This window comes from Micrasema longulum, unplaced genomic scaffold (assembly GCF_059751315.1).
Source record: "Micrasema longulum isolate JH-2025_06_02 unplaced genomic scaffold, ASM5975131v1 h1tg001119l, whole genome shotgun sequence".
Classification (NCBI taxonomy): Eukaryota; Metazoa; Arthropoda; class Insecta; order Trichoptera; family Brachycentridae; genus Micrasema; species Micrasema longulum.
Genome location: NW_028278307.1, coordinates 286,489 through 309,301, shown reverse-complemented (window position 1 = coordinate 309,301; position 22,813 = coordinate 286,489). Strand labels below are relative to the sequence as shown.

Below are 22,813 nucleotides of genomic sequence, written 5' to 3'. Positions count from 1 at the left end.
TATTCTTGTTTTTTCTCATAAACATAAAAACTATTATACATGTTTAAATGTAAAAACAAGTATAAATACACCTACTTATGTAAATATGTATAAATATTTTTAGATTTTTTGTAACAAAGGGCTACGATGTATGCAAGGGAAGCGATTTGCTAATGAATGTCGATAAGTCGAATGTGATGGTTTTTGAAAGAAATGATAGTATGACTAAATATGAAATCACTGTGAATGAAGTTATAATAAAACAGGAATTTGTGTATCTGGGATGTATGTTTACTAGGAATGGAATGACTGAGAAAGATATTGAAAGGAGGGTGAGTGCCGGGAACAGAGTGAGCGGTGAACTTAAATCAATCTTGGCAAATGAATGTTTGTCGCAAGAAGAAAAATTATCAGTTCACAATGGAGTTCTAGTCCCGACCATGATGTATGGTAGTGAAGTATGGAAATAGAAAAACGGGGTTGGAAGTAGACGGATACTGTCGAAATGCGACAGCTAAAGAACGGCTAAAAATATTTATAGTGCGAATGTTGATGGATGCAGAAATAGAGGAAGACCGAGAAAGACATGGTATGACCAAATCCAATAAATACTTAAAGATGGACATGTTAAAAGTCAAAATAATCGACGCGCGTGCATGAGAAGACATATAAATATATAGGAAGCGAGATCTGTATGCAAAGATAGAGTGATGTGGCGTTCTGACCTCTCTGCCTATCCTTATGGAAAAACAGCGATGGTTTGTTGTTGTTATAAATACCTACACTATACCATGTGCACTGTACACTATACTATTCATTTTTATGGTCATTTCTCCTTTATTTTATTTTTTTTCCTTCAATAAAACTGTCATAATTTTAACTGCGATATCTGAGATTTATGTATATAGTTTTATCGTATATTATACTTTGTTTTTTATATCGATACTTTGTTTTTTTTATCAAAGTCTGTTTTTCTTCTACAATAAATAAAATAAAATAATTTATAAACACGTGTTTTAAATCAAATAGGATGTTAGAATAACATAGCTACTTATTACGCATTACATTACACATCAAAAAGCATAACCTAAAATGATGTTAACGGAAATACGTAGATAGAATGAATAAAATATGTTACCCAACAAACCCCAAAAAACGTCAATACCGTTTACCTTCGTTTTCACCCTTCTGTCGTTATGATATTTATCACATCAGCGTCACTCTAATGTCTAAATGATTTCAACCCCTCAAATAACCATCAACCCGCGAACCATTACTCTCTATATTGAAAACAAAAGTTAAAAACTACCTTAAACCTAATATAACCTTCTATCCTCTCTGCCTACCCCCCTGGGGAAATGGCGTGATGGTTTAGTTAGTTAGTTAGTTAGTTAGTTAAACCTAATTTGTTCGTTCATTTTATTGACAATAAAGGGAAAATTAAAAATATGATACAAAATTAACGAAAATATTATCTTTGTCCTTGTGCTGCGTAAAGGCAGATGAAGAATACAGTTCGTTAAGTGAAAAGGAACCAGAAGCCTGGACGAGTGTTTTTTGACTCGATGGTTACTTTTAGGAAAAAATCCTGAAAATAGACATTGTTCCCAGATAAGTACACCTCGGTTTAACTCCTGTAAAGTGGACATTAAATAATGGTTTTCCAGTTGATCCTGTATTGCAATATTTCATTGTTAGCGTAAAACTGATCACCTGACTGACTGGCTTACTGATGGCTATAACTTCGTGATTTTTATTGTTAATTTTTTTTATTGTTATAAAGTTTTGTAATCATTTCGGCGAATTGATCATGTCCAATCAATTTAATCCCAGTCAGTGAAGAATTCACTTCCCTCTCTTCTCAATCCAATGAAGTACTTATTATGTACATCTGGATTACTTTCTTTTAGCACAAAGATGCTAAGGCTACCAGATTTCAGAAAGCTCCTTCGGGCAGCTTTTCTCGTTTGACAACGAGCAAATTTTCCGTGTATGTGGGCACCGCCAAGGAGACTTGTGTCCTCAGATGCGGTGTGCGGTACGTGGTGGGTAAGCTGTTAAAAAAAAAATTACGTAATCATTCACTAAAGTAAATTTAATATACCCACCGGTTTCAGAGCGTGACTGTTCCTTTTTCAAGACTTAAAAATAAACTAACAAGTTTATGATTAAGGGACTTAACTTATAAACTTGGGATAAAGTTACGCCTAGGCATAGTGGTAAAATTTTACCACTTTATTGTTATGTTCTTCCCATCCGTATTCTACCACTATTCCTTTCGCGTAACTTTATACCAGGTTTATAAGTAAGATCCTCAATATTTTTAATCTTCCCAAACACGAGATAGATACCTAAAATATATGTGTATGTTAGTTTTATTTATTTTTTTTAAATTTATGTTTTCAATTTTTTTTTTTTTTATTATTTGTTATGCATTTTTGTTTCTATATTATACAGTTGCCAAACACAAGAACCTGACTCTTTTATAGCAAGTTCAACCTGAATTTTTATTTTTTTATGTCTTTACATACGTTTAAAAAAATGTGTTCAAGATTTTATGTTCTGACTACAAATTCTCAGAAATGGAATAATATTATATTCGTAGTGGTTAGTGTCAGATTACGTTATTTGATTATTATACATTTTTAGCCAAGGACTGTTATTTACATCTTTAATTTGGTTATTAATTATATTTATTCTCTTCAAACCATGCCTCATATCTGAGGATGGTGATTACGCCTGACTCTAAGCATGGCTCGTCTGTGGACAGTCTCCCTCCATCTGGAACGGTCTTGTGCTCTTCTATAGGAATTCATCAGTGATGATTCTGGTAATTTAGTGACTGTGCCGCTCCATCTTGTCAGAGGACGTCCACGCGACCTTGTTCCTTCGACACTTCCCAGGAGAATAGTTTTTTCCAAACTGTCAGAGTTTCCCCTGAAAATATGCCCAAAAAACTGCAGGATTCTCATAGTTATTGTTGACACCTTTTTTTATTTCCTAATTTTTTAATATTTCATCTATTACAAATATGCAGGATGTTAATTCCAGTATTTAAAAAAAATATATCTTTTTTTTTAAAAAGACGGAAAGTTATTTTTTTTAATTAATTCGTTTAAAAAAGACGGATAGTTTATTTTTATAAAAAGAACTTAATTGAATATGACGAATTGCTTCACATAATGGCCATAATATACAGTTTACAGATTATATTTTTAATTAAAAACTAAAACAAGAAATCCTGTTGAAATTGGACTGGAACCTAGTGTGTGAGACTGAGTACCTCACCTTCAATGTAATAATATTGATCCAGATACAATGCAATGAGGAAGTTCAGTGTATGTTTTTAATTTTTAATTTGCTTACAGACCATTAGCCAAGGCCAATTTTTTTTTCAATTTTTATGTGTTATATTATCAGCGCTATGTTTTTTATTTCTAAAATAACTCCGCGTGTGAAGTCTCAAGTTATCTTACGCTTCTTCTCGGTCAGTTCTGTCGATTAGTGCGTTGACGGTAAGTTTACTGGAAATATTCCACAACTCTCCTATCATCAGTTGATTCGTATAAACTAGTGACGTCGTTCAATGTTGTTCGTTTTTTTTTAAATATATTTTAATAATTTTTTTACATATTTTAAGATGCTTGGCCGTATAATCAATGCTTTATTTTTTACACAAAAGAAAACATTTTTCGTTTCTAATTTCCCGCAGAGCTGAAGTTCCTTATTGAAATACCAATGCAGTGCCCTTTTCTCCACTGAGTGCGGGCAGGAAAATGATGATGATGATTAAAATCATAAGAAAATATGGTTTGGTTTACGCCTTGTGTATTTATTCCATTTGCTCAAAACTGTACAAAAATTTTAAAATCCAAAAACGTACGAAAATTCATGACAAAGGTAGAAAAGTAAATTAAACCTAACGGTAGCAAAACATGTAGGAAGAGGGACTTGCTAACATCAAAAGATTTTACTGAAAAAATGTGTAGGAGAACATACAGAGGGGGCTCATTTTTGTTAACTCGTTTTTTTAAATAAATAATTTATAAACCCTCACGGATTGTTACATTCATTTAACAAAATAATGTTGCATTCTCGAGTCTTTTGTTCAGTTTTGTCTGTTAGCTTATTGTATAATTTCAGTCCCCGATTCGATTGTCCTTATATCGTTTTAGAATTTTGTATGTGATATTCTGAATCAGGTAGAAGTATTTGTGTACCTGGGAAGTATGTTTACTAGGGATGGAAAGGCCGAGAAAGATATTGAAAGGAGGGTGAGTGCCGGGAACAGGGTGAACGGTGCACTGAAATCTACTTTGGCAAACAAATGTTTATCGCAGGAGGCTAAAATAGCAGTTTACAACGGGGTTCTAGTGCCTGGGATGTATGGGAGTGAAGTATGGAATTGGAAAAATGATGATGAAAGTAGGTTGAATGCTGTCAAAATGCGATCCCTCAGGCGAATGTGTGGTAAAACAATGTATGATAGGTACACATATGTCGAGATCCGTGTAATGTGTAAGGCTGAGACATGCATTATCGACACACGTACATGATGAGTTAAACAATGATATTGCTCTAAACGACCCGTTTAGGTTTTTAAAAATTAAAACTTCCAAAGAAATTGGGAAGTTTCAAAACGTGCGTCATATCCACTCCAAACTTTCCAAATGACAACATTACAAAAATGAGTGAGTCTAATAAAATGATCACCTTCTGTAAGACCTACTGTGAATTTATCTTTTTTGATTTATTACAAGACACGCCGACATTTTATTGAGCAGAATAAAGGAACGTTTTTCAAATACATTTTTAAGAATTTTGAGAGCTTTTATTTTGAAGGAAGCAAAACGTGTTAAGTACTTCATAGATGCTTACATAAGAGAAAAACAATTACATCCAAACAATATACGTATTTTTATTGAAATTAATCATACTCACAACGTTATTTCGTTTTATATACCTAGGAATATACAAAATATATGTTTCAATAAACAGTAGTTAAGCATTAAGTTTTTCGATGTATTTATACAAAACAGAGGAAAGGATAGAGAATTCAAAATTATATGAAAGTAAATTAAATAAAGTTGTTTTTATCTTAAAGAACATTATCAAAATTTCTTCGGGTTAACTAATGAGTTGATATAATGCTATTTTAATGAGTTTAAGTATTTTATTTTAAGTGTCCCATCCTTCGTGAGTGTGATTTTTGTCAATTATGATTTCTGAAAAACAAAAGGTAAAAAGTCATTAGTAAAAATATATATCAATGGATATAGTAATGGAGAATGCACGTGTGTTATCTGTTTATTAAGTAATTCTACGTCGAGTTTATTTTTCAATTTATTAATTTCGAGAATTTCTAGTTTCTAAGGTCAAATTTTTAAAATTTGTAGATTAAAGTATCACTCGTCTTTTATTTATATAATATAAGAAATCAAACACTGATTTGAGTCTACTGAACACTTTATTTTATTTTTACAAATATAAAAAAAAAGTTACTGACAATTGTTTTGCCTTGTTAGGGCATTTCCAAACGAATGTCAAATCAGTGTTTAATATCTTATATTAAAAGTTTAAATATGGAGTTCCACTAAATAAACACTAAATCAATCAATGAATGTAAGGTACACTTCTGGAATAGAACCAGAACCCTGAACGAATGTTTTCGACTTGATGGTTAGTCTGGGGTTAAAATCCTGAAAACTGAAATCAAGTGAAGATGTCCGCACCGTTGTGTAATGATTACTGCGTTTGCCTACCATTTTTAAGAACCTTGATTCGATCCCTGACAGAATGGGCGTGCAGCATTTGTTTGCATAGTGGATCGACGCAATGTATGTATAAGAGTAATCACCTCACCTACTATGCAACAAAATCATTCCATCGGTTTGTTGATTTGAGTCGTGGTCCCGTGGGTAGTGTTGCGGAGTCATAGAACAGAGGTCCGAGGTTCGAACCCCACCCTGCTCAAACTTGATTTCCATTTTCAAATCGTGAGTAATTTACAACTCGTTTAAAATGGCACCAAATCAAAATATCCTCGTAAATCATAAGACCGCAAATATTTATGAAAAAAAAAATGTGAAAGTTTAACTGCTGAATTTTTTATTGTTCTGAAGAATTTCATTTTTTCAAAGCCTGGAAACAATTTTACCATTTTTAAAGTTCTTTCTTGGCCAGTTGATTTTATCACAATATTTTGAGTCTTTTGTCTAGGCACATTTGGACACACTCAAAATATTATCAAAATTATTCCGGTTCATTGAAATAAAATGATCGATGGAGTGCTCTATTCACCACTGGGTGTAGCTTGAAAAATGATGATAACGAAATTTAAATTTATTTTAAAGTTCGTAGGTTTCCACGGCCTTTAAGATACTTATAATGTTTTACCGGATTGTTTCTGGAATATTTGGGCTGATGAGCTCAGGTGATGGACTATGTAACGCTGTTTGAAACGTCAGCCACATAAAACAATAAATACCTGGCACAGCAACTCAGGAAAATATAACTTGAATTGATACATTTTTTAAGGAAGGTACAAAATCTAAATAAGGTATCAAAAGAAAAGAAAAAACTGTCTTTCACTTCAAATGGATGCTTAAAGGCGGTTAAAAGCCAATTTAAATACGCATTTAATAAAAAATAAAAGGAAACAATCAAATAGAATTGTTTAGAATTTGATAATCGTTGACAATCGAACCCGAGGTTAACGCGCTTAGATATCTTGCATAAGACCCCAAGTTCGATTACTTAAATGTGCTTTAAATTATTTTTAAAACCCTAACAAGATTAATAATTTTGTCTTTTAGAAAAAAAATACTTATATTCGCTACAAGTTGATATCAACGCAATGCCTAGTGCACCACAAGCTAAGAAACAAGTTATTAAAAAATACTATTTATATTAATATTAAATGTAACTTTATTTTGGGTATTTCCGAACTTTGTACTTTGTAAATTTTGTATTTTTCCTTGACGGGATTAATTATAAATATCTATTGCTAAGATGTCATTTACTTAAAGGCAGTTTATTACACATTATTTGAGACATAAATCCCAACTCCACGAGACTGTATATAATTTGAAATATTCTAGTGTAAAAACGGAAATCTAACCTGAGACCTCTTGCATGATAGGCAAACGCTCTGATCATTTGATCACCAGGTGGAAAATGTAATTATAATCAAGTTGTAGTCCGGTGGCAAATATCGCGGATTCGTGGATCAAAGGTCCGAGGTCTGCACTTCTCTCTACTATGGTAGAGTTATGTCTTGATTCCCATATTCTCATAGTGGCCCCGAAAATTGAAATATTTGTGAAATTTTATTCCAATGTTAATTATTTAATATTTTTTTTTTCATATTTAAACCAATCATATCCTATACAGATAATTGAAAAATGACACACTCAAATATAGAACTCAACTACTTATAGGCAGAACGGTGAGTCGATAACAGATCATAAGCTCTGTACATGACAAGAGTTCCATATGCTCAATATCTCTGTTGAAAAAATATATCATATTATTTGTGTCACCGTTTTTTTTACTTTTATAGGCATGATTAGGAGACACAGAAATCTACAAGTTACACACAAGAGAAAATGTTGACATTGACTGTCTTTTCAAGCATTTGTTTGTCTAAAAATTTTAGGTAAACTGAGTAAATAAAAACTCTCTTATTTAAATAAATACGAAATAAACACCCGTGTTGACTCCTACACATAAATGTTTATATTGTTAATTGTAACTACTAGATTCTTGAATCTTAACATGAGAGAAATTAGAAAAAAAAAGAAAAATTATTATGGAATTTTATTTCATCCGAAGTAAACAAGATTATTTACGTATAATTTAAATTTACTTTTAACGTGGGATTGCGTATTTTTCACAAAAACAACTTACTTACTTCATGTATAAAAATATTTAAAAAAAACAATTTAGCCGAAAAGCAGTGACAGAAATTTTATGAATAAGTGATCCCTCCCCGATTTTGTGCGAACAAGACAATTACTCGTCGGACTCCTCACTAAAATCGACAAAATCGAGGATTCGTTGTTCCGTTTTCTGCACCTCAAAACTAAACCGATTTCAACGAATTGCCTAAAATACCTTAAAGAAGGGAATATGGAAGTCCAGGCGTATAAACCACCCCACCCTACAATTCCATAATAATCTTTCCAATAAACTAAAAACTATTAAAAATAATATATCAATAAATAAATTTAAAGTAAATCTAAACAATTTTTTTTAACATGTGTAAAAACTACATTAAATTTTAATTAGTATGAATGTATTATTGTTCAATGTTTTTTCTTTATTTATCCTATGATTTTATTTTTTTCTCATGTACTCGTATTTAAAATTATATAAACTCTTACAATAAACAATAAACAACTACAACATTGTAAGTCACTCTCCAGGCACTAGAGTTAGTCTCTATTTTGGAGAGTTACTGTGATAACATTTATTAGGTGTGTAAAAGTATGATATGTATAGAATTTCCAAAAAACATGAAATTTATTGATAAAAAATTATTTTTTTTCGATTTTTATTAATAATTAAATAAATAATGAAGTTCCTCGACGCCAACTCTGAATCAATAATATTTCAGCAAATATATTTTATATTTTCATTATCATACCCTCGTCTGTACCCGATGGTGCAAGGGGCACTTTATTTGAAGATTACCGGGAAAGTAACATGATTTTTTTTAAAGTTTAAAATTGAAATATTTTACTGTCCCTGCATTGGCATCTAAAACGTAAGACTGATCATCTTACTTTCATGTAACACATGTCACACATGATATTTTCCAATGCAGTGCCTTATGCACAACCAGGTGCAGATTGGCGTGTTTAAATTAACATAAAATACTAATACCCTTTTTTTGCTGTAAAACTATTGACAGTCAAATCAAAGTGCGAAAGATTTATATTTAAACGCGCAAGCTATGTTATTTCATAAAAAATACGGTTACTGTCAATAGCCAAAACAATTTTACATAATTTGAAAAATCTTACAAAAATTTATTTTCGCTAAGCCTTGTCCGTACATTGTATGTAAATTGAATAACAACAGGTTACATCTTGAAATTGACAGGTATTGATGGTAAAAAATGATTGATAACTCTGGATCATGTTTTCGCCTTTCAAATACGAGTGAGTTCCATATTTTATATGAGTATACATGTATACGAAACCAAGATCTTTTTAAATTTATTACTCATCCTAATATTTGAGGTTTAAGGCGTATTTGACTTAAAACTATTGTTGACTTTACTTACATCAGCAAGGAAAATGATTTGTTGGTGGTTTCAATTATTCATATTTAAACATGTGAACTATGTCATAGATTGCCCTATACTTACAAGTTCTTTAGAATATCTTGTGCCCAGCAGGACAACACTCCAAATTACATTTAATTTGCCGATACCCAGGACAAATTCAAGAAATAATTATTTTTTCCATAGAGCATGTCATTATTACAAGTACAATACCGTTCTCTCCGGTCACGCAGACATTTTTCATCTTTCTTATAATTAACTAAATGTTATTTGAGGAATTCAAGATCTTAGATATAAGAAAATTATATATTATAGAATAATAATGTTTGTGCAAGTAAATTATTCTATCAAATCCCAAAATGAACACTCCCACACTACCAGAAGTCAAACTATGGGTCATGGGGTCTATCACAAACTCTGAATTCGGGCAAAGAAATTTTAGGTTTCTGGGCCCCAAAATATTCAATATGTTGCCCAAAGATTGCAAAATAATGACCCGGATTCAATTTAACAAATGCGTAAAAAATTAGTTACTGGATTTAGGTTGAGAAAAATCGGAATATTTACTAAAAATAAATTCCTAATAAATTAATATTGTATAACTGTTAGTATATTAACAAGTAGGTAGTAATGTTATTGTAAATTTTTGCATAAAAATGTCTGCCTTAAAACAGGTTGTACCTAGTTAGGCAGACTAGACATGATCCAGAAAAATCTATTACCTAAGTGTTTATGTAGTAGATACAGTTTTTGTTATTTTTGTTAATGAACTTTCATTATTATTATTATTATTATAAAAGATTACTTATAGGCTTTGATAATACGCCTGTACATATAAGTATGTCATTAAAATTGTTTATTCATGTTTTTTTTGTACCTTCTGCAATATTATTACATAAGTTGTTTTTTTTTTTTTCTTATTTAAAAAAATATATTTATAAATGTACTGTGTATATATATATATTGTTTTTATTTACTATTATTATTTTTTTTGCAGTTTTTGAATATCTAACATTTCTCAAACTTTAAATTTATTTTATTCTATTACTGGATTATTTGAATGTGTACACTTGATTCATAATTTGCATAGCCGTGGAAAATGTTTATTTATTTATTTTATTTTATTTATTTGGATAACCAACGGCTATAATTATCTTTTATACATATTACAAAACAAATAAGCCAATTACAGGTTTTCACAAGTAGCATAACAGTGAGTTAAAAAAAATTCTCGAACTTAAAATGAATAGTAATTAAGATTATTTGCAAATAAATCTATGTTAAATGATTTATTTATTGCATTAAAATTATTAAAAGTTCGCCATAAATATGATTTTTGCCTATAATTAGATGAAACAAGAGTTTATTAACTGTTTTTACAATTTAAGATCCGATGTACCCTTATTTTCTTTATGAGTTATTTATAAAAACTGTCGTTTTTTTCCCAAATAAATAAAACAACAGACATTGTAACTAAAAAACAATATTCATAAATAAACCAAAATTATATGCCATCTTTGCTCCAACTAGGGAGCGGACATGGAATGATGATGATTAAATTAAAAAGATAAATCAAACGTAATAACAGGAACGAAGGCGAAGAAAAAAGGTTTGAACGAAATTTTTTATATTTTAGTTTTACTACTAAACAACAGTTATGAAGAGAAATAAAATTGATAAAAGTATTTGTTTGTTCCAGGCCCGGCTCGCGTGATCCAAGTTATGCTGCCCCTCATCCGGCGCGCGCGGGGTCGCATCGTCACCGTCAGCTCGGGGTTGGCCAGGGTGGCGTCCCCCGTGCGGGGCGTGCACTGCGCGCTGCTAGCCGGGCTCGAGGGGCTGTCCGCCTGCCTGCGCCAGGAGCTGCGCCCCCGTGGCGTGGACGTGGTGGTGGTGGCCCCCGGCGAGTACACCACGGGTAACGCCTGGCTGTCGGAGGACGCGCTGCTGAGCCAGGCCAAGGAGATGTGGCATCTGCTGAGCGAGGAGCAGAAGGGAGCGTACGGGGAGGAATACTTCGAGCAGACCATCAGATCACTGGAAAAATACACCAAAGACGTAAGGAACTTTTGGATCATCATTATTTGCATAATCGCTCCCATCGATGCTTTCCAATGTATCATTTTGTTAAGTATAAACATAGAGACTATTTTTTGCTTCAGACGATGAAATATCGTGCTAAAAAAAATCCCTTTACAAACGGTGCGATATTTAACAAAAGACGGAACATTTTAAAATACAGGTACAGTCGAACTCCGCAAATAGCCAGATCGTTATCAGAAAATAAAAATAATATTTTAAATTTAATTTAATTGTCCAATTAACATTGCTGGACATGTTTAACTTTTTGAAACACAGTAGTATAAAAAACGTACCACATATTTAATGTTTTTTTTAAATCTTAGAGAACCGTGTAAAAATATTAATTACAGCGTTGATAATGAAGATATTTAATTTCTGCAACATAAGGCTCTTATCTCGGACTGATTGAAAGAGCTGTTTACTTTCTCACTGTCAAGGTGGTAGTAAAATTTATACCACTGGAAAAGCGTTTCCCATTCATTTTTCTAATGTTTTTTTTACACTCAATAATCAAAGAAATTATAGTTATTGTGCCCCAAAGAGGTAAATTCAAATGCGCTGTATTATTTCAAATGCAATATAATTTGACACTCAAAAATCCGGATAGAAAAAATTTTACTGTATTTTAAAATAAAAAATTGTACATACGTACACTGTCTTACAACCTTTTTTTTAAAGAAATATTTCCGTTTTTATAATTTACCCTAATATTTAATTTTTTGGGGTAATTTTCGACGAGTTATAAATAACCTACTATTTGAAAATGGGAATCAATTTGTGGTAGAGCGGAGTTCGAACCTTGGGTTCCTGATCCGTATGTCCACGACACTAGCCACGGGACCACAAACCGTATCTTTATTCTATTTTTCGTAGTTTACCTATTTTAAATAATTAACAACAATAGTTATACCCATAATTTAGGCAATCAATAGCAAAATATGGCTAAACTTCTTAAAAAATGAGAGAGATACATCAAGTATTGTATTCCATGTGAACACCATAGCCATAAAAGGGTAAAATCCCCTTTTTAAAAAAATATATGTGGTGAGTTAATTCCGAAAACTCTTTGATCGTAGGCTCTGATCACTTGACCACTGCGGATAATGAAATAAAGCGATATTTTTGCACTACAATAGACCAGACTAGATACGCTGCGATTGGTATATCTCCTTATGCATTGCCTTGTACACCTTTTGGTGCTGATATGGGATCAACTGATAATTTAAAGTTTTTTAATATCTCCAAATATTTTTATTGTTTAGCTTTTGGATTTATAATCAGGCAATTAAATGTAACTGAACTCTTTAAACTAGAATCCTTAAAATTTATTCATAAATTAGCCACTGATGTAATTGTAGACGAAGAACTAAAACTTGAAAAAAATTATATCAAATATGGACACAATACGTGAACATCAGAATTATATCATATCCAACCTTCTCAAACGATACAGGGACAGTCGAGACTAATAAACAAGGGACTGAAATTTTACAATAAACTACCAGACAAAACTAAACAAAAGACTCAAACAACCTTTCAGTAAAAATATTTTAACATATGACAACAGAGATGAAGAACATTTAAGAAAAGTTAATAAAGAAGTTTAGGCATCTACAGGGCTTATGACCTGTCAATGGCTGGTTTAAGTGGCCACTTTACACACTGTGTAACATTCACCATTCTGCCTTTATTTGAACATCTATATTCCTTCAATTCTTTCATCTGTTGATGTTTGTGAAGTTCCAAACAATAATTATAAATAGCTCCCCAGGGAGTTGAATCCAGTCCTTGTCTACAAAAATTTGGACAAACTCAAAATATTTTTAAAAATATTTTGTTAAATGTTTGTAACCCGTTCATAACATTATAGTAAATTATTAATCACATTTGAAATTAATGAAAAAAAAACTTTTTTTTTTAAATGTCGTATTTTTCTTGAAAATAATTTTCGTGTGATAACGCGGGGTACATAGTACATAATTAAATAGCCGACGTGTTATCCGTTCCAGGTGTTTGGGAATCCACTCGAAGTGGCTTCGTAAATATTCGTAGCGAACGTGTTGGACGGATTCACCTGACGCGTTATCCACCCCAGCAATAGCCAGACAAAATAAACTATTTTCTGGTACATTTATGACGTAGCGGGAAACTGCAATGAAAACGAGAAAACTTTGTTGAGTGACGTTAGCAGACGCAACTCAAGGGCGATATTGTGGCGTTACGAAATTGAATAGTGCGTATTTATAATCGAACAAAGTATTCGGAATGGGTACGAACCCCGGTCCTTTCAGACCCCCACTCATTATTGATCTTCAGCCTGTTAAAACAAAATAATCATTTTTTCAGGAAGCTGATCTCGCTCCTGTGACCAAGGCTTTGGCCGATGCCGTGACACGCTCCTTCCCCCTCTCTCGCTACACCCCCGTAACTCGCAAGGAGAAGCTACAGTCTTTTATCGCCGACCACTTCCCGACCACCGTGTATGACCTCCTGTTCTCAGAGTAGGACCACCCTCACCCTGTACCTGCCACTGCTACATCAAACCCCCGTTGTAAAGAATAAACAAAGGCTTGTGGAAATTCTATGGAAAATCTCTAGTACAATTGTAACGTCAATTTTGTGGTATAAAACCGCGCTTAACTAACGTGACCTTTGTTCAGTTTATATCAAATTCAAAATATTACAAAATATCCATACAAGTGTTTCATATATCAAGCAAAGTTAGCATAGAATTTCGACAATTTATCCTTGTACCTAACATGTGAGTTTGACAGTATCCTTCTTTGAGATGAAATAGGTACTTCAGATTATGATGTGATTGGAAACTTGATTGAAACCTTGTACCTCCTTCAAAGGTTATTCAATTTTACGTTAAATATATAACTGTCTGTAGTTGTCGTTGTACAATTCATTAACAAATTATTTTAATTTTCAAAATCCTAAATTGTATTCGCTGCAGTACGGCAAGCTCATTTGTATAATTAAAAATAGTTTTATCACCATCACTCTGCTATATTCAAGCTGTGCTTATTTTTTCTTCAAATACTTTAAAATAACGTATTTATTTTAGATAAGAAATTTCTTTTGTTTTATAATGACGATGTTAAAATTGCTTAGTGCTTCTTTCATCTTATTTTGTGCCTTTAAATTTTAAATGTACATTTTATAACTCAATGCAAAATTACACAATAATATGCATTTATGATTTGTATGTGAAACTGTTGAGGTAAACATTGTATAATATGATGTATCTCATAAAAGTTGGAAACGCATGTCATAATAACCTATATCAATTTACGCGTCGTATTTTTAAATAATTTATTATCCATTAATATCAAATTTAAAATATTAAGTACCTTGTTATGGTTTATTTATATCTTATTTTTTTAGAAGGCGAATTTTTCTTATATAAAATCAAATTCAACTGCGGACATCAGATGTCAACTATTGTAATATAAATTTCTTAATTTTCATGTAAATATAAGAGAACTGATGCATTAAATCAAAAAATGTAATGTGTCTTTAAACTTTAAACCATACGTTTATTTTATGAAAATACTCTAACCTTTATGTAAAAAATAATATTCTTATTAGTACGGCAATATTTTTCAATGATTAACATGGTTTTTATTCAAGGTAACATATTGACTATGTTAAGGACAAAGGCTTTAAACCAACATCGTCTTTTACAAGTTCTAGAAAAAGTATTTGAACCGAAAACGCCTATGGGCGCAATCAATTAGTTAAAATCACATAAAAACCAATAAAACTACTTTTGCCCAAATCACCTTTGTCCTACATTCAGTGATATCATTATTTTATTTTGAGCTGCCAATATACCTATTTGGAAATGAAGTATTTTAATACGTTTAGATTACGAAATGGTTATATACTCCATAACATGTATAACTTCAATTATCTCGCATGACCTTTAGTAAACCGATCGATCAAAACGTGAAATTGACAAAACTGTCTCTAAGTTTACATCATTCTTCATACTAAAAACATACAAGATATGAGAAAACAAAGCGGAAGTATTGAATTCTGTAGAATATACTATATTTCACCGTCTTTTAAGTAACTTGAAGATTTGATGTGATTGCTACAATCCTTCATATTTACCACATTATTGAAATTTCTCTACCATATTAAACTTTCTAAAGTAAGATATTTGTTGTCAATACATCGTAAAGCCTAAATGAGGTTTACATTTTGACTTTCAGGTTAATAATTTTGTAACTAATATTCCAATCAATTATTTTTAATTCAAAGCATCATTTGATCATTTTTGCTATAGAATTCAGAACATCAAAGTTAGAGAACCAATTTCAAATAGCATGGCACAATCGATGTATAAGAATTGAATCATAGAAAAATTTGACATTCATAATATACATTATGTTACTATAATAATTATTGTATGAATATCGGAACTCTTAGCTTTGAAACGCTTATAATGCTTGATTTCACTACTTTTTAGTTTTTTTTGCGTAGCTGTATATTTGTGAATAAATAGGATATTTTCATGTTTTACCTATTGTAATCATTTAGAAATACTGTTTTGTTTCCTTTTTCAAAATTAAAAAAGGCATTTATCACTCCCATTGTAATTTTTATGTTTTTACATTTTCACATCGACCAATAAGACTAGATTTGTTTTCAATATTTCAAACGAGTGAGAAATATGTATAATCCGTTGTATAAAAATATATGTTGCATTTTTTAATACTTTTGTTATAGTCCATTTTAATAAATAAATATTAAAAAACGTTTATTTAACACAAACTTTGTCCCTATTCCCTAGTTACATCAATTCCGTATTAATTAATTCTAATGGGCATCTTCAGACCGGTGAACTCCAGTCTGAAGATACCCATTAGAAGGTGAAAGTATTTTGAATTAGTAACTTGTATATAAATATAAGTTATTACATCATTGAACATGTTATTTCATTACTAAAACATTATACATCAATCTTTAAATTAATTTAATTACTTGGTGAATTTTAGCGAAAATGAAATATTTAAATTGTTTTATAAAGCTATCACAAGTACTTAATAGAAAACTCCAAAATTGATGTAGTTAAGTTCATTAGAGGTTTAGAAGCTGTTTTGGACTTTAAACTGACATACAATGAGCATATATATAATACGGTAAATAAATCACTGAAATTACTTGGCTTCATTAACAGAATATCCTCTGATTTTACTAATGTCCTTACAATCAAAACTCTTTATTGCTCAACAGTTCGCCCTCTTCTAGAATATGCCTCCGTGGTCTGGTCTCCATTCTATTTCAATCGCATAAATCACATTGAATCACTCCAACATCGCTTGTTTCGAAAAGTAGCGTGGATGCTTGGACTCTAGTCCAATAATTACCTCTCTCTAGAGAGGTAATTATTCTTATGCTGATATAGCGTCAATGTTAAATATTTCTAGTCTACAAAAACGTAAAATTAATATTGATTCCATATATATGTTCGGCATACTAAATATGTAGTATAATCGATGTTCCATCATTACTGGGACAAGTAAAATTCAATATTCCGACTCGTAGGTTGAGAAATAATGAAGTACTGTGCATCGATCAGCCTAGAACGAACTTATGGCCTTAATTCTCCAATGAGATCCGTCATTTTCGTATTGTTAACTCAAGATAAGATCTGGACTTTTTTAGTTTTAGTTTACAACGATTCAAACGAGCACTAAATAAAAAGTCCAGATCTTGTCTTGATGTCCCTTATGTTTGTCAATGCTTCTGTACTTGTTTTAAAATATTTCTCAATGTTCTTTTATTGTAATATTAAAACCCTATAAATTATATACATAGAAAATGAGAGTTAATAAATAAATAAATAATAATAAGTCATGCGGGTGAAAATGTGGGTGTTTAGAGCGTCTTTCTGGGCGATGAGGTCATGGCTTTTAAATGTGAGCATCAATTACTGGACCTGATTGCAAATCCAATCAGATGACCCATGATTTCAAATGAAACACTCCAGATCATTCAAATAACTGGTCAAGAAGACATTTTTCATGACCCCGATTTCAAAGCGTCGCTATGTTTTTTTTCAATTTTATTCATGCACGATTTCGGTCATATCAGTAATCGAGTATATTTTCAACCAAAAATAGTTTAATCAGTATTTTAAGCCGACTCTGGAATCAGTTAGAAATTTAACTTGGAAAATAAATGCATTAATGTAATATAATTAAATTCATATATTGTGAGGACCGGTGTTTTTATTTGAAAAAAAAATATTTTCTCTAATTTATTTCTGTGATTTGTGTAATAAACTTCAAGCCTATTTGAACCATCATGTTCTAGTATTGTAACCTAGCCGGTGGCGATTGATTTTGTGTATGAAAGATCGTGGGTTTGGGAATACAATTTCGGGTCAACTCTTTCAACTTCAACTTAATTTTTATTTTTCATCGATCCTCCACAAACAATTCGTTGCAGTGATTTGTTAAAAATGAATTATTTTCTATTTACGTACCGTGTATTTATATACCTGGAAATATAAAATGATGGGTACAGAAATGTGAAATATGTTTTCGAAATTATCATAAGAAAGCCATAAATTCTCCTCTCGAGAAATATTCCATTTTCCTCTCGGAGAATATTCCGGCAGCGAATTGAGTGTTGAAGTGCTAAGAAATGAAGTTCATGAAAAATGTTGGGAATTTCCTTTCAATGAAAGTTTATCTTATATTATAAATGTCACTCTGGATATTGTAAAAGTTAGCGTCAATCTAAAACCGGACATTGTGACAGTTCACTTTTCGATCGCCGTTCGGCTATTATATAACATTATCGCGTCGTATTTTACTTTTAGTTTTAAGAAAAAGTCAATAATTATATTTATTTACATTAATTAACTATGTAAAAAAAAACGAGTGACATCCTAAATCCACTCATTTAGAATGGTGGAACCAATGACGGGTTTCGTCGCTTTCACGATATCTTCGAATAAATCATTAAATACACTAATCGATCTATCTCAAAACGGTAAATAATAATATATAGAACTCTTTTGGTTGTGCTGGTATAAACCTTTTAATATTTTTATACATACACACATCCTCAGAGGGCTCTAACAGTTTTTTGCAATTATTACATAAGCATATATGTATATATTTGTAAACTGCCAAGTGCTACAAAAAGTACAAACGAAAAAAAATAGTATGGAATGGCAAAAAGACTTGATTTATTAGCTCCGGTGTAATATTTAGTGGTTAAAATAAAATACGATAGAAGTATACTTTATATTAATCATTAAGATATAATATAAAAAGATAACACTCCATACAAATCCAAGATATGACCATCCGAGGGAGCAAGTATGGTCACGTCATATCACGTCGACTTTGACAAGCAAAACAAGTAGTACAGCAAAAAGTACGAACTTTTTACATAGGTCTACTGTAAACTCTATTCATTATGTTACTCTCTTTCGCATACGCGTCACTTTTGTTTATCGTTTCACTAGAAGGCCGACTAACTAAACGGGACAGAGAAAAAAGATAGCTTACGACTGGTAACATATTAACGAAACGTTTTTTAACATTAAAATAGCTATTTTAAACTAGTATTGATTAAGATACAAACATTTCTTACTGGTAAAAGGATGTGCCATCGCTTTTTCTATCTTTTCCAGATCGATTTTTGCAGTATATTAGCGTACATATAGGCATTTTAGTAATTGCTAGAAGAAAAGTAGCCGGGGAATGCTCGCAACAGACTAAAGTTCGTTCTATCAAACATATGCTTATTGGCCGCAGGTTGAGGGAACATATTTTGATCACTCATGTTTACTCTAGTTATATACGTCAATTATATTAATATACCCAATTATTAGTCCAGTATTCCTTGATAAAGAAGGTTGTGTAGCTTTAAAACCGGTTGGTAGAAAAAATAAGTGGTCAAAAACCAAGTTATTATGTTAAAAGCAAACTATGTATTGGAAGAAGTAATTTAGAAATGAAAAAAAATACACATAAATAATAAATATTATGTATTTATTTATTTACATGCATGTAGTTTATTAAACATAATAATTCCTTTGCTTCAGATGCGCCTACGACTTATATATAATAATTATACATAAAATCATTTAATGAGTATTTCAAAACATTCTTAGGGAAATAAATATTTAAAATTTACTTAATTTTCGCAAAATAAATTGTTTTTCATAATATTATATTATTGGCTTTATGCCTTATTTTAAATGTCCTGACAAAATAAATTTGTTAAACGATACGTAACAACTATTTTTATAATGAGTTTTTAATGTCGTGATAACTATTAAAGCAAACGCCGAATTCAAATCCCCTCAAAAAGCAATAATTAAAATATTTTTTTTAAATTCCTTCAAGTACCCCTGCATCAAGTTATTTGAGGAATTTTAGATCTTAGATATAAGGCAATTATATATGTTTAAAATAATAATATTTGTGAATGCAAATTATTCTACCATATCCCAAAAGAAACACTCCCACACTACCAGAAGTTAAACTAGAGGATGGGTCATGGGGTATATCACAAACTCTGAATTTGGGCAAAGAAAATTTCAGTTTTCTGGGCCCCAAAATATTGAAAATGTTACCCAAACATTGCAAAACCATGACCCAGATTCAATTTAGTAAATATGTAAAAAAAAAATGGTTTCTGGGTTTAGGTCAAGAAAAATCGGAAAATTTACTCAAAATACATTCTTAAATAATAAATTAATATTGTACAACTGAAATTAACTATTAGGTAGTAATGTTATTGTTCATTTTTGCATAAAAATGTCTGCCTTAAAACAGGTTGTACCTAGTTAGGCAGACTAGACATGATCCATATAAATCTATTACCTAAGTAGATAAAGTTATTGTTATTTTTGTTAATAAACTATGAATATTATTATTATTATTATTAAAGTCTACAAACCTTTTGCATCCCCTTAAATTTTCACTAGAAAAACAAAGGTAAGTACTATTACGTGGCAAGTAGTAAAAATGTATTCATATTTTGTTTTCCCCTAATATTATTTTATGGCACACGGTGTATCAAATGTATGTAACTGAGAAAATTCTTTGATGTGGATAAAACTTTCACTCAAGATCTCTGTAAACAGTTTCGATACATGCGATGGCATTTATGAAGTTTAGCGATTTCGCTGGTGTTTGTAAATATTTTGGTTTCGAGATTATTGGGAGCAACATTTACGATTTATGTTGTTTAATAACAAATATTAGAAATTTACCGAAAGACTGAAAATGTGTGGAGTTTCCTGGATTCTGATTCACTGGTAGTTTATTAGTAGATTTCAGTGGTATGCTGATGATGCAGTTTTGTTAGCAAGCAGCATGGATGATTTGTAACAAATAGTCTCTAGAATGAATGATGAATGGGGTATGCCTAGAGAGCGAATTGGCGCTGAACGAAAGTAAGTCAAAAGTGATGGTATTTGAAAGGGATAGTGAGGTAACTAACTGCATAATAAATGTAAACAACGAATGTCTCGAACAAGTAGAAGAATTTGTGTATCTGGGAAGCATGTTAAGAAGAAGAATTTTATGAGATGGAAGAGTAGAAAAAGATGTTGAAAGTATAGTACAATACTTATTCTTATACTTAGAAGAGGGGGTCAGTGCTTTTCAAACTCCTGACGTCACTGCAACCTGTAAAAAAAAGTCTATAAAAAGCCTGGCTACTGTCTAGATGCAATACATAGTTTAACCAAATGCAACATAATTTGATTTACAATATTTTTGGCCCTAAATGAAGGTAAGGTGATCAGTCTAACGCTTCAGATGCCAGTCCAGCAACAATGAAATGTTGCAGTTTAAAAAACCTTCAAAATAGTTACGCCTCGTCCACTCTGCCGGTATCGAACCCAGGACCTCGAGATCGGTACGTGAACGATTCTTTTTCACTCTACACTCGATCTCCTGATTCAGGACCTTTAGTTGAAAGCATACATCGACTCGAAAGCACTCGTCCAGGGTTCTGGATGTATTTCACAGAACTGTATTTTTCATTCACTTGGACATGAGAAAGGGTGTGTTGAGTGTTTATATAATGTTATTTTAATGAGTTTAAATACATAAACTTTTCATTCGTCATTTATTTATATAATAAATATGGATTTACTTTCACTAAGATTTTTCGGTAACAAAATTAAATGTTGTAAAAAATATGTATTGAGTTATAGCAGCATTTCATTGTTTATTTAATTATTCTCTAGACGACATAAATTAATTCATAGTCAAATTATTTCATTTTCAATATAGATTTAAGTTTCTATTACGTAGCAAAAATGATGATTGACGCCAAATTTTATTTCTTATTTCTAAATTTAAATTTTCGAAATGCCACATGCTTTTTACTTTTATTTCAAGCAACTGTGAGCTTTAGGACATCGTGTATGGTTACATTATGTAAGATAAGTAAATACGTTTTCCCTTGGCACGTGTTGGAGCATATAAAAACATAAAGGTTTTTCTTGATAAATCTTATCAAACTTGGATTTTTCATCTTCTGATTGACGTCACAAGCCGTGCGTAGACTGTTTTACGAAAACATGCCTACCATATCACGAGTTTAATGATTTTTTGACACGCTTATATAATATACGCCTATTTTAGATTTGCATATCAAGGAAGCAAAATACATTTAATGGCTTTATTCTTTTTTAATATTTTATTTATATATTTTTAATATTTTTTAACATAGGTTTTACAGTACATGTAAATATTAACAGAACACAATGATATGGACAAAACCCACATAGGCATTGTCTGTGCGTGGGTATACTTATTTAATCAGTTTAACGTAACAGCAAGATTTCATGAACAAAATTGCACATACATACTGACACATATCGTACATGCACACACACACATCCATACACACATACATGCATACACATATATACGCATACACTTACGCAAATATAAAAATACGCAATAAAAACATTTTAAAATAAAAAACCGAAAAGTTACATATTTTGCTAGCAAGCTAAAGAAATCAAGCACATCTTTTTCCATGACTCATTTGTTAGCACATACTTTAAAGGCGTGATTGGTTAAATTTTTCGTGTCTCTCATATTATTAGTAAATTAATTACACAATTAATTCTTGAAATCACAGAATATGATTTTGATGACCCTGGATAAGTAAAACATATTACAACAGAGATGGAAATCATTTCAAAGAAGAGAATATTGACGTCTATGCATTTACTTACGACCTGCCATTGGCTGATTTAAGTGGCCACTCTACACACTGTCTTTACCGTTCACCGTTCTGTCTATACTTGAGCATCCATTTTTTTTATTTATCTTTTAACGGTTATATATTTTATACAGCATTTTACATTTTCAAAATAGCATACAGCAGGTTTATTGCGTAGTAAGTATATAAACATTTCATTTTGTTACCTATAATCACCCATATTTATATTTCCATCTG

General features: G+C 31.3%; 1 protein-coding gene across 2 annotated transcripts in view; it reads left to right on the top strand.

The window, feature by feature from the left end:
* Positions 1-14,028, top strand: part of LOC148276960 (D-beta-hydroxybutyrate dehydrogenase, mitochondrial) — a 144,904-nt gene extending 130,876 nt beyond the window's left edge. For both annotated transcript variants that reach the window (XM_088233554.1, XM_088233555.1), the window contains exons 5-6: positions 10,968-11,326; positions 13,697-14,028. In XM_088233554.1, the coding sequence (XP_088089680.1) occupies positions 10,968-11,326; positions 13,697-13,855 (518 nt within the window). In that variant the 3' untranslated portion in view covers positions 13,856-14,028. The remainder of the gene's footprint in view (positions 1-10,967; positions 11,327-13,696) is intronic.
* Positions 14,029-22,813: the final 8,785 nt, after the last annotated feature.